Source organism: Cervus elaphus, chromosome 18 (assembly GCF_910594005.1).
Source record: "Cervus elaphus chromosome 18, mCerEla1.1, whole genome shotgun sequence".
In the NCBI taxonomy this organism is placed as follows: Eukaryota; Metazoa; Chordata; class Mammalia; order Artiodactyla; family Cervidae; genus Cervus; species Cervus elaphus.
The window spans coordinates 33,534,512-33,552,608 of NC_057832.1; the positions used below are offsets into that span (position 1 = coordinate 33,534,512).

The 18,097-nt window shown below is 35.9% G+C and overlaps 1 protein-coding gene across 1 annotated transcript in view; it reads right to left on the bottom strand.

The window, feature by feature from the left end:
* Positions 1-646: 646 nt before the first annotated feature.
* MEOX2 (mesenchyme homeobox 2) overlaps positions 647-18,097 on the bottom strand; it is a 72,045-nt gene continuing 54,594 nt past the window's right edge. The window contains exon 3 of the mRNA XM_043872269.1: positions 647-2,056. Within this exon, the coding sequence (XP_043728204.1) occupies positions 1,832-2,056 (225 nt within the window). The 3' untranslated portion in view covers positions 647-1,831. The remainder of the gene's footprint in view (positions 2,057-18,097) is intronic.

Consider the following 18,097-nt stretch of genomic DNA (forward strand, 5'->3'; position numbering starts at 1 on the left):
AAATTTCTACAGATTAGTGTTCTTTATTTTTATTTCTAATTAATCAAGGGGTAGGAGGAACTGCTGGATATTTCCATATATTTGTGGTTAAAATATGGGACACATGAAGAACAGTGCCATAAAGTTATTAAGTAGGATGTATGTATCCAATGTATGCACAATCTGCATGATACCAAGCACATTAACTCAGTATAGTCCTGGACTTCTTATATTGGTAATTTCCTCTAGGGCTGAGAATTCGGATTAGCTTATGGAGCTTATTTTCACATGAAAAACTCTGGATATGTTTGTGTAAAAACAATCATTGGATGAAACATGACTATTATATATAAGCTTAGAAATGTATGACTGGTTTCTCTCATTTTGGTGAATAATATTACTTTTCTCCTTTTATTTCATAAAACACAATGAAATCTATTTGGCATATTCTTCAATTCAGGGAAATGGCTTACCATATGCCTATTCTCAGATGCTTTTTTATTACACAATGATTTTTTCATAATAAAAAATTTCAGAAATAAAAATGTAGATGATTCACTAATTATGATCATCTGCTTTTACACAAGTACACACGAATTGGGGAGTTTCTTAAGTATTTACATTAAAGCTTGTAAACATATAGGAAATCACAGTAGGAAGACCAAAATTATTTACAAAGGATCATTTATTTAACATTTTTTTTACAAAATACAAACTTTTTTGTTCTGCATGAATACATCATATATGAAAAAAATATGTTTTAACTGAACTTAATTTGAAGACATTCAGAATTTTACCTTCTACCAACTTGAGAAATCAATTTTGTTTTGCAAGTTGTCTATTACCATCGCCAATCGGGGGGAAACCCTTTTTCTTGTTAATTAAATCATATTCACAACAGCTAACGTTTTATAGAAATAAAATCAGACAATGTTTGTCATACAAAAGCTCTTTTTGCAAGTAACTGATTTGCCTATGATCCTAAATTGTTTTTTCCAAGCTATAGATAGGAAGAATTGAGGAGCTAGGTAAGTTTTATAATAATGTATTAGCAGCAGTTGATAGAAAATGCAACATAAGATTTGTTTTGTCTGTGGTACAAGAATATTCCCTATCAGACTCTAATGTATTTTTCTCTACTTGAACACAAGTAAGCACGTGCTGATTGTTTCTGGGATGACAAAATATATAAAAATACAAGAAGCTGGTTCTGTTTGTCATCGTGAGTGGCTATTTTCATCAGCTAATATGAATGCATTGCTAAACGTAGTGAAGACAGGAAAATGACTTAAGGGTAATATATACAGAGTTAAAATACATTTTTTTTAACCCACTTAAGAATGATTTCAGGCACTGTGGCTGTTCGGGATAAAAATGTTTCATGGTTTATTCTTGAATAGTAATGTAATTGTCAGTGCAAGCGAGAGCAAATACCTGCCCACTGTCACACACATGACCTCGGACATCTGCAATGTTCAAAGCCAATTCATCTTCTGCATCTTCACTCTGGAGGCACCTTCAATACAAATGCTTCATAGTTTGCTCTTGATAGCAATTTAATTTTCAGTGCAAGCAAAAGCAAACACAAAGGCTGCTCACTGTCATACACACGACCAACACCTCTGGAATATTCAAAGCAAGTTCACCTCCATCTTCTCTGTGGAAGCAATCTTTCATAAGCGGCACTTAGTGTAAACCCTCTATAAATCATCAAAAACAGACTCGGGATGCCTGAATTTAATAATATTAAAAATCAAGGTCATAGTCCTCTCTCTGTGTAAACGATGGTTGAGTAAGGCTTGCCATCACAACATCTCTTTCCTGAGAATATAGCTGATCCCCTCTGTCTATATCATAAGTGTGCATGCTCAGAGCTGTGGTCACTGTCGTGGCTGTCTTCGTTTGCTAGCGAGTCCCCTGTTTGCTGGAGGGTGGCGGCACCGATTCCCGAGAGCTCTGAAGGGAGGAGTGTTCCCTTTTTCACATTCACCAGTTCCTTTTCTCGAGCGGCAGCGCCTTGCTGTCCTCCCTTTACTCTCTTCCACTTCATTCGCCTGTTCTGGAACCACACTTTCACCTTTAACAAAGAAAGGGAACAAGTGAAAGAAAGAAAGAAAGTGAAATGGACAAATTTTTTTCTTTCATTCTGGTCATCAATGAAAAAAAAAATGGCTTTGCAAAAGCTTTTACAAATACACTGTGAAAGAATGAATATGAAAATAAGTCACCATTGAATTTAATCAGGGCCCATGTTCATAATAATTTTAAAACATTCAGAAGGTACCAAGTCCTGTATTTTGTATTTTATGACATGTGCTAAGTCGCTTCAAAAGACCCTGATGCTGGGAAAGATTGAAGGCAGGAGGAGGAGGGGACAACAGAGGACCAGATGGTTGGATGGCATCACTGATTCAATTGACATGAGTTTGAGCAAGCTCCGGGAGATGGTGAAGGAAGCTCCGGGAGATGGTGAAGGACAGGGAAGCCTGGCGAGCTGAAGTCTATGGGGTCGCAAAGAGTCAGACACGACGGGGCGACTGAACAATAACAAAGTTGCTTCAGTCGTGTCCAACTCTGTGTGACCCAAAGGACCGTAGCCTTGCAAGCTCCTCTGTCCATGGGATCCCCCAGGCAAGAATACTGGAGGGTGTTGCCATTTCCTCCCCCAGGAGATCTTCCCGACTCAGGGATCAAAGCCCCGTTATTGACATCTCCTGCACTGGCAGGCAGGTTCTTTACCACTAGCCCACCTGGGAAGCCCATTTTAGGACACACCATGTAAAAAAATAGGTGGGAAAGTACTGTATCATTTTAGCTTGTTCAAAGGTATTTAGTTTATAAAGTTTCTGTGAATTAGAACGACCATTCAGTAACTGTCTTGGTCAAACAACACCCACTTTGCCCCCTCCCCCTGCAATCAATTTCTGGACCAACCTAAAATATACTCAGGGAGCTACTGATGAAGCTCCGTCTGGAAGGTCATTCTGTGCCCCCGCAGTCCACTGCTGCACTCACAGAGCTTTATTTGGCCATTTTACCTCAGAGTGAGTCCATCTTCTTTTGAACTATGCTTTTTCTCTGCCCTTAATACTTTGATTTTACATTACAAATGTGTGATTCCGATTTCCTCAAAACAAGATCAAAAATGTTCCCTGGTATTGTTGTTCAGTCGCTCAGTCCTGTTTGACTCTGTGACCCCCATGGACTGCAGCACACCAGGCTTCCTTGTCCTTCAACGTCTCCCAAAGTTTGCTCAAACTCATGTCCATTGAGTCAGTGATGCCACCCAACCATCTCATCCTCTGTTGCCCCCTTCTCCTCCTGCCCTCAATCGTGCCCAGCATCAGGGTCTTTTTCCAATGAGTCAGTTCTTTGCATGAGGTGGCCAAAGTATTAGAGTTTCAGCTTCAGCATCCGTCCTGCCAATGAATATTCAGGGTTGAATTCCTTTAGGATTGACTGGTTTGATCTCCTTGCCATCCAAAATTTTCACTAATACTTGTTAAATGCTAGTACTGAGTTTGTATATTATGTTAATCACATCAGCTTTGTAGAAATATATTTTCCTTCTAAAATCTTAATTGAAGTTACCTATTACATGACAGAAGTGATTTAGCACGCATGCACATAATAAAACAAAAATTGTACGTATGCAGTAAATGACCATCCATGGCCATAACCATAATAATGGCATCATTTCATTTTCTTGTTTAGGAGGAAATTAGTTCCTTTCCTATTGCACTTCTCATCTTTGTATATTCTTATTAAGCTAAGTAAGCTAAGTGTTCCTTTTACATTGCATTTCTCTCCCTACACCACTCAAAGTTACCACAAGCCTGAATTTTGTGTTTATCATCCCTAAGCCTTTATTTGGGCTTCCTTGATGGCTCAGTGGGTATAGAATCTGCCTGCAATGCAGGAGACACAGAAATGTGGGTTTGATCCCTGGGTCAGCAAGATCCCCTGGAGGAGGAAATGGCAACCCACTCCAGTATCCCTGACTGGGAAATCCCAGGAACAGAGGAGCCTGGTGGGCAAAAGTGAAAAGGGCTGTAAACAGTCTGACAGAACTGAGCACGCTGAGCACAAGCCTGTATTTGAAACAAATAATCAGAGACAACAGCTTTTTTCACCACGTGGACCCTAAAAATTACTGTTTAATTCTTCTTGTCTTTTAGGTTTATCAAAATGGAATGCTTTTAACTATAAGCCATGGTTTTTTCTTTTTTTTAATATTGTCCCATTTTATTTGGTTTCTCTTTCTTTATTGAAGTACAGCTGTTTTACAATGTTGTGTTTTTACTGCTATATAGCAAAGTGACTCACTTACACATTCTTTTCAATATTCTTTTCCATTATAGTTTATCACATGATGTTGAATATAGTTCCCTGTGCTATACAGTAGGACCTCGTGGTTTATCTATTCTATACATACCATTAACTCTAGGTTTCTAATCCATGTTGATTCAAGGCATGGCATTCTCTTTTTATGATTGTGTATGATTCCACTCTGTGAATATATCACTGTGTACCCACCCATTCCCCTGTTCAGACTCTTGAACGATTTTGTTTTTTCTTTTATAATTGATGCTGTTATAAATATTCTTGCAGTTGTGCTGTGATAAACGTATGATAGAACTTCTCTGAGTATACATCCAGGAGTTGCCATCAGTGGGCCACAGGGTGTATGAACATTGAATTTAACGTGATAATATAGAAAAATTACTTTCTAAAGTTTCATCAATTTTCAGAGTCCAGAGTGTAAGAGTTCTTATTGATCCACATCTTAGTGTCATTATTTGGATTTATAAGTAGTTTTTTTCCAATATAATGACCATAAATGTTATCTCACCATGTTCTAATTTTCCGTTTCCTGATTACTAATAAAGTAAAGCATCTTTAAGTGTTTATGATCCATTTGTATCTCTTCTTTTGTGAAATGCCTCCATATCTTTGGGTTGCAGTGAATGTTTTTTGATTTAATTTCATTGCTTATTTTGTTGTTCAGTTGCATTCCTTATGGACTCATAAAATATGTTCCAGATGCTAATTTAATGCTTTGGGGTTATATGGCTGTTATTACAATCTATCAGTTTATAGTGTGTGCTTTTCCTTTCCTTGGGTATCTTTTGATATCTTTTGGATATCTTTTGATGATCAGAAATTCTAAAATTTATTATATTCAAATTTATCAATTGTTTCTGTTATGACTATCTTTTTCATGTCTTCATTAAAAACTTTTCTTCTGTGACCATTAAGATACTCTTCTATGTCTTCTTTTGAAAAGTTTTAAGGTTTGCATCTCAAATCGAAGTAAGTGCTTAACTCAGACTACTGATTTTAGTATATACTGCAAAGAAAATTTCTAAATTTACTTTATTCCAGTTGTGTAATAAGTTGTTCCAAGACCATTTAACAAATAGTCCACCCTTTTCCCAGAAATTATTGTTTTCAATTCTGTCATATGTCAAGTTTCCATGCATGCATAGCTTTATTGATGCACTCAGTTGTTCTCTCCTTTTGACAAAAACATCATCTTAATTGTTATAATTACATAGGAAGTCTTCATATTTGACACAGATAGTTATGTTTTATTCTACTTCAGGAATATTTTGAATATTTTCCATTTTCATTTTATAAACAATCTCAATTTCTGTAAATTCAAAGTACTAAGAGAAGCTAAAGAGAAGATACTATATTTCTAAAGATGTATTTATTTCAGTGGTCTTCAAATCACAATAAATCACAATACTCCATCAAAATCAGTACAGTTTTCTCAGCTGCTGGCATAAAAAAAAATCTTTAAACTATGTCATTTCTCAACTATGCATTTTCATTGTTCTATCAGACTATAATTGAAATCTTGTATTATACATTCAGTTCAGTTCAGTTCAGTCTCTCAGTCGTGTCCGACTCTTTGAGACCCCATGGACCGCAGCACGCCAGGCCTCCCTGTCCATCACCAACTCCCGGAGTTCACACAAACCCATGTCCATCGAGTCGGTGATGCCATCCAGCCATCTCATCTTCTGTCGTCCCCTTCTCCTCCTGCCCTCAATCCCTCCCAGCATCAGGGTCTTTTCCAATGAGTCAACTCTTCTCATGAGGTGGCCAAAGTATTGGAGTTTCAGCTTCAGCATCAGTCCTTCCAATGAACACCCAGGACTGATCTCCTTTAGGATGGACTGGTTGGATCTCCTTGCAGTCCAAGGGACTCTCAAGAGTCTTCTCCAACACCATAGTTCAAAAGCATCAATTCTTCGGCACTCAGCTTTCTTCACAGTCCAACTCTCACATCCATACATGACCACTGGAAAAACCATAGCCTTGACTAGACAGACCTTTGTTGGCAAAGTAATGTCTCTGCTTTTTAATATGCTATCTATTAATCCACTTAATTATAAAAAAATAAGAAAATGTAGAAAGTCACAATTTGTACTAAAATAGATTGATTAAAAACTAGTGGATTGGTATTCTTGTATTATTGTTACTTAATAACCAAAGGATAAGTTGTGATTTTTAATCACATATTTACTTAGGGCTAAGCAACTATACCGATAGGTGCTACATATGCATTTTCCACACACGAATTTTTATAGATGAGGATGTTGAGACTTAAAGGTTAAACGACTTGCCTAAGAACACAAAGATAGGTAAATGTGGTGCCAGAATTTAAACCTGGGGTTGGTTTGGCTTCAAATTGATTTTATTGTTTTGTTCCTGTTATGTTTCAAACTCATACTTTTTAAGCCTTCAGGTTAGAAAAGTAAAGCATATAAAGTATGTGAATGCCATCCATATGATTAGTATCATTCAGGTAATTCTCCTACTCAATATAATTCGGTTTGTAAATATGACACTATCTTCCTGTACTGTAATTTAGGTAATTATACTACTCAATTTAATTACCACTGTAAGCTTGACATTGCATGTTTCATTAGATCTTTTCCACATGAATTGGGCGCTACTTCTGGCTTCACTTCTGCGTGAATTTGAGAAAATTATACTTCTCTCTGCCTCAATTTTCATATTTGTACTGTTGGAATAATGAGCCTTTCAAGATTCTCCATAGAGACATTTTCTCCATGGACAAATCCAGATGGAAGAAACACATCATCATCATTGTCACTGAAGAGTGAAACATCAAGCCAAAATAATCTTGGCAGAAAATGGGAGGAATAGATTTTGTTAAATCTACACTTATTTCCTTTTTTAGGAGAAGGGATGCAGTAATTCTGTAATACCAGTATAAAGCCTGTTATGTGCAATTCTACATAAGAAAAATGTAAGAAGATGGTATGGATTTTAGAAACAGTATAGGCTATTTTGTGTTGTTTCCTGTCTCTACCATGTGAAATTTTGCCATTTCATTTTCTTAAACAGACTAACAAAAGACTTTATTAGTAGCTTCAATAGTAGTTATGTAACCAATCATAATGGGCTTCCCAAGTGGCTCAGTGGTAAAGAATTCTGCCAGTGTGAGAGATGCAAGAATCATGGGTTCAATCTCTGGATTGGAAGATCCCCTGGAGGAGGAAATGGCTATCCACTCCAGTACTTTTGCCTGGAGAGTCCCATGTATAGAGGAGCCTGGTGGGCTACAATCCATGGGGTCACAAAAGAGTTGAACAAGACTGACTGAGCACACACACACATCCATACATAAATGTGTTTATAGATATATACCTGTAGGTGAAAGCATTTGATGATTATATAATAAATCTAATCATTCTAACACCTTTACGTATTTTCTCAAGGGATCAGGCTACATATTTCATATGGGAACTCCATGAATTTAGTAATGGAACAAAACAGCAATACGTGCAATGATGAGTATACCTTATAAATTGTGAAGAAAAAGTACAGAAATTCAATAGTCAGTGTGTCCAGATGTATTTTCAAGTATACTATGAAATATTGGGACAAACTAAAATAAGGAGAGGAAGATCTGGGGAGAAAGCATACATTTTTCCACAACCATCACAGTACTAAAAACAAATCTATAAAAGTAATTTCAAATTATGTCATTATTGCCATTAGAATAATAACACCATGGTTTTAGAAATAAAGAAGCTTTATAGTTTAATTTGTTATCACGTAATAATCCAGCTTTGTTGGCTGGATTGAAAAAATACTTTTGTAAGACCGCTAAAGAATAATCATTCAAATGCTTTGACAATTTTTAAAATAAGAAAATTATTTTGATTAAAGTTTACAAGTTTGTTTCATACAAAAATCTGTATTTATAAACTAAGTACAGTTAAACTAATCTCATTCTTTCTTTGTGACTTGGAATCTCTATTCACTCATTCATACACTCAGTATTACTGCATGCTTAGTAATAGGTAAGAGGGGTTAGACCAAGGAATGCATACAAATAAATAAGAAATAATGCCAGCCCTCAAGGGCAGTTTACTGACTGTATGTGAGGCCTTTGGCATATACTGAGATGCATAGAGATCAGTTTCATCTTTTACAGAATATCCTTAAATTGCTTGCAGTTGTAGTTAGTGTCATTGCTAACTCCCTAATAAGAGACTCCCCCAGTGGTCCATAAGATGGCATGAACTCTACCCCTACATTCAATGTCCCACACTGCTTTGTTGCCACACAATTACAGAAAATGATTTCCTTCCTCTGGGAATCTCATGATGTTATTGCTACTGGCATCCTGTGTGCCTCTGCTTTTTTCATCCTAGTAACCTAGAGTAGTACCTTAGGAGCTGGGACACTGTATCATCAAATATTTTGCATATAAATAAAACAAATCTGCCCATCTTGGAGAATGATATATAAATTTTGCAAACATTTATTGCTTTATTTGGACTTAAAGTCAATTTATCCCTATCTGCAATTTCTCTGGAAATGCTGGTTAATTTTTTATTATTTCCTTTTTTAAAGTTTGGTTCTAAGGCAAGATTCCATATAAAGCATATTTTGTTGCATAATACGTGGACTGATGCTGAAGCTGAAACTCCAGTACTTTGGCCACCTCATGCGAAGAGTTGACTCATTGGAGAAGACCCTGATGCTGGGAGGGATTGAAGGCAGGAGGAAAAGGGGATGATAGAGGATGAAATGGTTGGATGGCATCACCACCTCAATGGACATGGGTTTGAGTAAACTCCAGGAGTTGGTGATGGACAGGGAGGCCTGGTGTGCTGCGATTCATGGGGTCACAAAGAGTTGGACACGTATGAGCAACCAAACTGAACTGAACTGAACTGATGATGAACAACCCAGATAAAAATTTCTCCCACAAGAATCTGAGTAATGAAGAAATACTATTTTTCATGAAATCAAAGCAATATGAACTAGACTTGTAGACTCTTAATGACTGCATGAAGATAATATTTTTTCAACAAAATCTTCATAATAAAAAATAACAAATGAAATAATAGCTTATAATATTAGTTGTAAACATTTAAGGTGCTCAGTTATAAACCTTACTTTTCAGAATATCTGATTATTATGAAATCTCACTTTTTATCCCTTAGTTAACAAAGTATTTTGTATTCACATTTCCTGGATGATCAAACTACTGTATAAATAAATATAAAAACATTTATTCACATATTAGTAAAGCAAGCAGCTCAGAGAATCTTAATTATTGTCACTAATTTGCTTAAATGATGTATTTCAGAATCTAGAAATCTAATTTTTCTCTTTAATAAAAATAATGTAAGTGAGAATCATTCTTGGTTTTGTTAAACATTCATTTTATCTCTTTATTTAGTCATTCACATATGGCCTTCTATGTATAAGTTCATTTGAGGGTTCACAATACATCAGGAGAACACACATGAAATATGTATCTGGACTGTCATACAATTTCCTAAAATGGCCTGAGGCAAAATGTTGATAGAAAGTAGAATCTACGTGATGCTATAACCCATATTTATAGAATACCATAAATGTCTGTCTTTTGAAGAAACAATCATAACACATAACATCTGGATGAAAATAAATATTTCAGTGACATATCTAGATGTCTCTAAACATCTGGAATTTGTAGATTTAATATTCCAACTGTTTCTATTTGTATATGAACACTTGAAATACTGTAGACACTGTCTAACAAATATTTATCCACATCTTTAACATGTGAAAGCATGCAAAGGAGTAATTGTATAAATACAATTTGGAAATTTCATCACACCTGTGTGATTAAATTGCTCATGGCAGCTGATCTAGTAAACCTAATGTAAACAGACTCTAGTAAGATATATCCAAGTAATTCAGTGGCAAAGTCAGGAGATGAACTGAAGAATTAGAGCTCAGATTGCTCTCTAAGGTAGGGATGAAAAATGGGGGAAAAGAAAGCTTCCTTACTCTTCCTGCCTGAATAGATTTATGTCTGATTAAGAGAAGGAATCCCTTGGCTGTTTCCAAAAAGTTCATGGGAGCCACCAGTTTCTACAGCAGTGCAACATGGGGTTGGGAGGTAGTGTGCAAGCGTGTGTGTGTGTGTTTTGGGCGGGGGGTGGGACTGGGGGGTGGAGGGGGTTAGGACATATTCCATGACTTAAGACTGAATTCCTGCATAGAGGACTGCCTCTCACCTTTCTCCTCTATTTTAGAACAATGTTTATGACCAGGAAATCACTTCCTGGCCTCTATAATTTTCAGTTTCATAGCCTCTTTTTTTTTTTTTTGTCCTTAGAATGCCTGAGAACCAGGCTCACTAATGTAGTCATAAAACATTTACTATTTCACATGTCTTTGGACAAACTGAATCAATACACATTAGCCATTGGTAGCCATGGGCAAATAACATGTTGAACAAGAAATAAACTCTTTTTTAGGAAACAAATGAAATTTTCCATAATAAACAGTAATGCCATGGGTACTATTACAAGCCAATTGTATGTATTACATTCTCCTTTCCCAAAATGCAGCCAGAGTAATAATTCACACGATGAGCAAAATTCTTAGAGGACTGATTACTTTTATTTTGACCCTTTAGAAATGCCGCAGCAGTACTAAATGCTAACAATTATAACTCTTTCTGTCAAACATGATGGAATTCAACTCAAATGACCTATTTATGAATAATAATTTACAGTGAAATTTCACTACTCCTAATCCTATTTCTACACAAGATTAAAAAAATGGATATATCTTCTAGTTATTTTAAGTGAAATCCTGCCACCTCAGTAGATCATGAACAAAAAAGACTTCAGCAAATCTGAGTGGAAATATCAGAACTAAGTTAGGCACTTTACTCCATTACTGCGTTAAAAATTTCCTAAACAGCAGTTCTTGAATACATGGAATTTGTGTATTCCAAATTCTACTGCTGGTACTTACCTGGTTTAAACTACTAAGATCAACTAGAATGACGGCCTTTGTTCTCAACATCTTGTCTAATCTCCGGCTTAAGGTTTAACAATAGCAACATATCATCACAACCAGTGCATACTATTTTAAGAAATGACCTCTTCCCTAGACACTGTCTAATTTTATGAAATTTATCAAATATAAATATTTGATTGAAACACAGAAACTCATCATTCTTATAAGAACAGTAGAACACTAGCAATTATTAAGATTCAATCTAATTAAATACTCTGATTATTTCTTGACTAGCAAGTTTAATATCAGAATATATGTGAGCCCTCACTGCACTTTTATCAAATTTAGGGGCTGTCTCCAAAATTATTCTAAGAACTTGTAATGGCAATTGCTACTGTCATAAGAATATATACTGACACAAAAGTATTCAGTAATTTCAATAACTGGAAAAATTTTAAAAATTGAAAAAAACTCTCGCATAAAAATTATAAGTGTTACAGAGAAATGAAGTTAAAATCCATCCTAAATTGACTATATTTCTGAGGTTTTCATGAAGAGTCAAAGAAATAGGGAGATTGACTTGTAGAAAGTCTCGTATAGCCAAATTCCCTAGAAATTGTCCTTTATTAGACTTGTGTTTATTCTTTTATAGATGTCATGGAACATATATAATGCTGTATATACATATTGAGATAACAGAACATCTCTTTAAAGTTGAACATACCAACACAAAAGTTGAATCGGCTCCTCAAAATTTTCAGGAACTTCTTAGTAAGACTTTACCATACACTATATGAAAAAAAAATTATATGACTGCAAAGATAATGTGAAAAAGGAGTAATCTTTCACAGCAGAAGATGTTTTTCTTTAACATTACACTTTAAATGATGATCTGTGTTGCAACACATGATATGTTTCAAAATACTGTTGATTTGCTGATTAAATATAAATTAATTATTTCCTTATTGAGGAAAGTCCCAAACTTAAAGCTTATTTTATATTCCACCTATTCTCTCCCCCCGTTTTTCTGGTCAGAGCCCAATCATACTTAATCTCTCAAAATAGCAGTCATACCATGGTGTAAGCAAAAGAAACATCTAACTGTTACTCTAGATGACTGCTAAAAACTGAAGATATGAGAAAATATTTAAAATCACTGACTACACAAGGTTACCTTGAATAGACAATGTGTCTGATCTTGCAGACATAACTTAATTAGCTAAGTAACGAAAAGTACTCATATAAATGTATAGAAATTAACCTACAAAGGAGAAGGGTTGTGTAAAATGCTGAGTAAAAGACAAAACCACTATTTACTTGGCCCAGGAAAAATTCTCCTTCATAGTCATCCAAAAAAATGATGTCTATTTGGAAAACACTTGGCAATGAGCCATTTAATGATTTGTGAGTAACAAACAAAACATAATCCCTCTCATTTCCACTAACGGAATGTGAGCCAGCTAGGTGGGATTTTTCCATTTATCTTGGCAGTGGAATCATGAATTCAGTCTGTTTATTCCAATCAGTTAGCTTACAAATCTGCAACATCGCACCTTTGATTAGCTTTGTAAAATGATTTTGTGACATGGAAGGAGCTCTCATTCTTTCTATATCTGGCGGTCTTGACTCTATAAATATGTCCATTTTTTGACATTCCTATAGTTTTATGCAACAGCCTTCCCTCTTCATCCCACTGTGAGATATTAAAACTTTGGCATGAGTTTTTTCCAAGTGTGTCTGGATGGATGAAAAAGCCAGAATAAGCTTGTCAAACTTAAAAATACCTTGGGACAGGAGGGTCTTTAGACTGACTGACTCTTCAAAGTATTCCAAGTGACCCTGCCAATTAAGGATTATTAGCTGTTGATTGAGAACAGTATGGAACAATATGTTGTACACGTGAAGGTATGAATTAGAAGCTGGATTGTTACTACAGTGGTAACTGTTACACAAAACAGGGTTGGGCTTTCCTGGTGGCTCAGACATTAAAAGAATCCACCTGCAATGCAGGAGACCTGGGTTCAATCCCTGGATTGGGAAGATCCCCTGGAGGAGGGCATGGAAACCCACTCCAGTATTCTTGCCTGGAGAATCCCCATGGACAGTGGAGTCTGACAGGCTACAATCCATAGGGTCGCAAAGAGTCAGATACAACTGAGTGACTAAGTACATAATTAAAATATTTAAAGCTTAACTTTGTCCCAGTGTCTCCACTTTTATTGAACATAAAAAATTTTCTTTAATACCTACGTGCTAATACGGAATTACTTTGCAGGATAGGCCTCTTTTCTCTTTACCCTTCTTCTTCCTCTTTGGCCAGATGGAATCCACAGGAATAACAGCTGTCCCCTACTCTACAGGCATTGTCATGTGGGAGACACAAACATAAAAGTCCAATTTTTTGGAGATTTCAGAGCTGTTCCTCCAGAATTGAAAATTTGAGTTCTGAGTGATATTTAAGGATTTAGCATATATTATTTTTTTCTAAAAGGAAATCTAATCATTATTTCAAATATTTACAATCACATGGATAGCCCATTGTAGAATATGTGGCAGGTAAATTGATTGGGACATGAGTTTGAGCAAGCTCCGGGAGTTGGTGATGGACAGGGAAGCCTGGCAAGCTGTAGTGCGTGGGGTTGCAAAGAGTCAGACACCACTGAATGACTGAACTGATATTGATTGGGTGATATAAACAAAGGAGCAGTATTTACAAATAACATATCAGTTCAGTTCAGTTCAGTCGCTCAGTCATGTCCAGCTCTTTGCGACCCCATGAATTGCAGCACGCCAGGCCTCCCTGTCCATCACCAACTCCCGGAGTTTACTCAAACTCATGTCCATCGAGTCGGTGATGCCATCCAGCCATCTCATCCTCTGTCATCCCCTTCTCCTCCTGCCCCCAATCCCTCCCAGCATCAGGGTCTTTTCCAATGAGTCAACTCTTTGCATCAGGTGGCCAAAGTATTGGAGTTTCAGCTTCAGCATCAGTCCTTCCAATGAACACCCAGGACTGATCTCCTTCAGGATGGACTGGTTGGATCTCCTTGCAGTCCAAGGGACTCTCAAGAGTCTTCTCCAACACCACAGTTCAAAAGCATCAATTCTTCGGCGTTCAGCTTTCCTTACAGTCCAACTCTCACATCCATACATGACCACTGGAAAAACCATAGCCTTGACTAGACGGACCGGCAAAGTATACATATACATATTTTATAGGCAACTATGTAAGTTTTCTAAATAAAAGTACATTTAAAACTGCTTCTGTTTATAAATTAAGTTTCATTTAGGAGAAAGTTATTTCTGTGAAATAGTTTTGCTACTAGTGGAAATGATTCAATATTTGTTGCTTTTCCCCTTTACATTATATAGAACATATCTGTTCTTTCTCTGTATTTGAATCTTGAAAGGCTTTTTAAAAATCGAGAAAAAAATATTTTAGGAGATTTAACATCCTATTAAAGTTTAATAGGGAGTAGAACAATATGGGAGTAGATATAATATTCTTTGGTGTATATATTTAAGTTACTTTAATAAATCCCATGTTATTTTAAAGTATGGAAAAAATAAATCTTTCAGTAAAATTGAATTTAAAAATTGCAAATCTATAATTAGAATATTTTATAGGTAGAAACCCTATAAAAGGGATGCTATTTAATATTTTAAATCAAGACATAGATTACATAGATAAGTATGAATGGCATTAATGCAAAATCAAAGAAATGGAATAACTGTATCTCAATTAAAAGAAGATGAATGAAAAGGCTTTGATTGATTACTCTATGTTTATAATTTTAAAAGCCCCACCATGAGAAAATTAACTGAAAATACCTCTCTGGGATGAGAGGTATTTGTATTACAAAAGAATTAACTCACTATGCCTTTCATAGCAAAGAAGTTTTCCCCCTCTGAGTAATAGATTTGTTTTATAGTTTATGCTAAAAGTTCTTTCACATTCATTATGACATTTACACCTGAGTAAAAGAAAGAGAAGGTAGTTTTAATTTCCATTTTATGCCTTGGGGAGATTGTTACTTGCCTAAGAATACACAATTCCACCTGGCAAATCCAGGGTTTTTCTTCCGAATTTTTCTCATAACAATTCAATTTTTCTTAGTAACAAAAACTAAAGACACAATGTTGATTTGGAATTTAGATTCCACATATATCCATTATATCTTTTATTAACTTGACAAACTATTAATAGAGATTTATAGGATAAAAAACTTCTGAACAATACCAAATTTGCAACAATCTGAAAACCTAATATCTCAGGATTTACTTTTGTTGTTGTTATTTTTCCCTTTATGAGGCTATAGTTGGATTGTTTCCCTAATGACCTCCAAAAATGTTTGCCTTCTTTCCGTGTATCCACTCATGTAGGTGGTGTTCTGGTACGGAGCCTGGTCATATGATTCGCTTTAGACAATGCGACATTAGGAAACATGATGCGAGCAGAGGCTTTGAACACCCACGCACACTGAGGTTTTTTTCTCTAAATACTCCTGGGCATACTTCTACCACTATTTGAAGAATGTCAGGGAGCCTAATAGAAGATGAAATCACACACGCAACAGAGACAGAGACAAGCTGTCCCAGGTGAGGCTGCCGAGAACAAGTTCTTAGTCACCCACCAGCTGCCTAGAGTTGCAGGGCTCTAGGTAAGGCCAGAAGTAGAACTGTCCAAGTGAGCTCAGATAAAAATTTTTGATCCTCAAAACTTTGAGCAAATTAAGTGCTGGTTATTATTTAAAGCCATTAAGACTTTCAAGAGGTTTGTTACATAGCAAAGCCTAAGTGATACAAAATTTTAAAGGGACTCAAAAAATACAAAGATTAAAATTGGGCATGTGTGTGTGTATAGTATGAAAAGTGAAGTGAAGGTTTTAGTCATTCAGTCATGTTCGACTCTCTGAGACTCCCATGAACTGTAGTCCACCAGGCTCCTCTGTTCATGGAATTCTCCAGGCAAGAATGCTGGAATGGGCAGCCATTCCTATATTCAGGGGATATTCCCCACACAGGGATCGAACCTGGGTTTCCTGCATTGCAGGCTGATTCTTTAGCATCTGAGTCACCATGGAAGTCCCGTGTATATAGTGTGTTTGTACATATACATATAATATAATTTTTCATATAATTGCTTATAATTCTTTCCCAAGAATGGCAAGTCAGGAAGAAAGAAGAAATACTCAAAATGCCTTCAAAATTTCCAAACAAAATTTACAGAATTGCTCCTAAAAAGAAATTTTTCTTGGCCAAAAGTGAAACCTCTACTCTATGATCAGATAATGACAGGGAACCATAGGACATCTCCAGCAAAGAAAGCACAGATTTTGACTTTTCTCTTGATTAAGAGCATAGTTATACATCCCACATTTCTGTATACTACAAGCAAACTTTAGTTTCTTATTTCCCTTATGTATCATTTTAAATACAGTTACATTTCCTAGAATTCACATTCTCTTTACAAAAACATTAATGTGTAATTCCATCCCTCCATCATATTTTTTCTGTTCCCAGTTTAAAAAAAAAAAAGAGAGAAAAAAAACAGATGTCTGATGATGTAGATTTTGGATCCTGCTTTCCATCATGCCAAATGTTGTACACTTATGGAGAGAACTTTGTATGTGAAGTTCAAGGGAAGGAAAATGTTGTGCTCCATAACTTAGGTACTAGTCATAATATTTAATAAAATATAAACTGCCAATAAATAGAACCACATAAAAGTGTTCCTCTGTATATTTTCACTACCCAGAATGATCCTACTAAAAGCTGAAATATAGAAATTAACAGAAGGAAAGCAAATGATTTAAGAAGTTGGACAAAATAACTCGCTCGCCTAAGATAGTATTCATTTGTCCACACCCTGTTGATATTTCTTTGGTTCCAATGGGATCCCTGGAGGAGGTGCACACAGGGAAAGAGGAAATGAGACTCTGCTCCTAAGAGTGCCAATCATAACTGCACTGTCCATAAAGATGTTTGCGTTTGCCTTTCAGGAATGTTTTTCTAAAGATTAGCAACTATTAACCATCAGTAGGCTAGATTCTTCTAGGGAAAATCAGAACCTATATATAAAAGAGTGCTCAGGGAACACTATTAGAGCAAATCATTTGCCATTCAAATAACATCCAAGAAAGGATCTAAAATGTAATTAATTAAAATATTATTTATGTCTTATTAACTGGTATTCACAGATTGCTAATCATTTCAAAGTTTCTCTAAATGAGTGGGTACCTGAATTTTTAATTCCTGAGACAAATACAATTTCAAAAACATTCTGAGCTGTTGGGTAGATATTTACCAATGATCTATGTGCCCTTGTGCCTACCATGTCTCAGCTCCCTTAAATTTAAGTAGTACCATTGAATATTTTCAGACATTAGAGTGTAAATGGAAGTGACATGGGTCATTTCCAGGTGAAAACATTTAAAGGTCAATGCATGAACCTTCAGCTTTTTCTTACCTCTTGCCAAGGACACCACATGTCAGGATGCCAGAAGGTCAGACTGGGTCCTGAGTGATTATTTGGAATACTGGACTTGCAAAGTTAGGATGGAGAGTGAACAAACAATGAACTTTATTCTTATGTCATTCAGATATAAGGGTTAATGTATTACTGTGACATAAACCCTATCCTGAGCAACAGAGGAAACTAACATGGGGTTCCCAAATTTCTATTAGGTAAAATAAGGAGATTTTAAAAATAAACAAACAAGATGAATGGAGAGAGTAAAATGGAAGCATATACACTGACATATGTAAATAAATAGCCAATGGGAATTTGCTGTAGGACGCAGGAAACACAAACTGGGGCTCT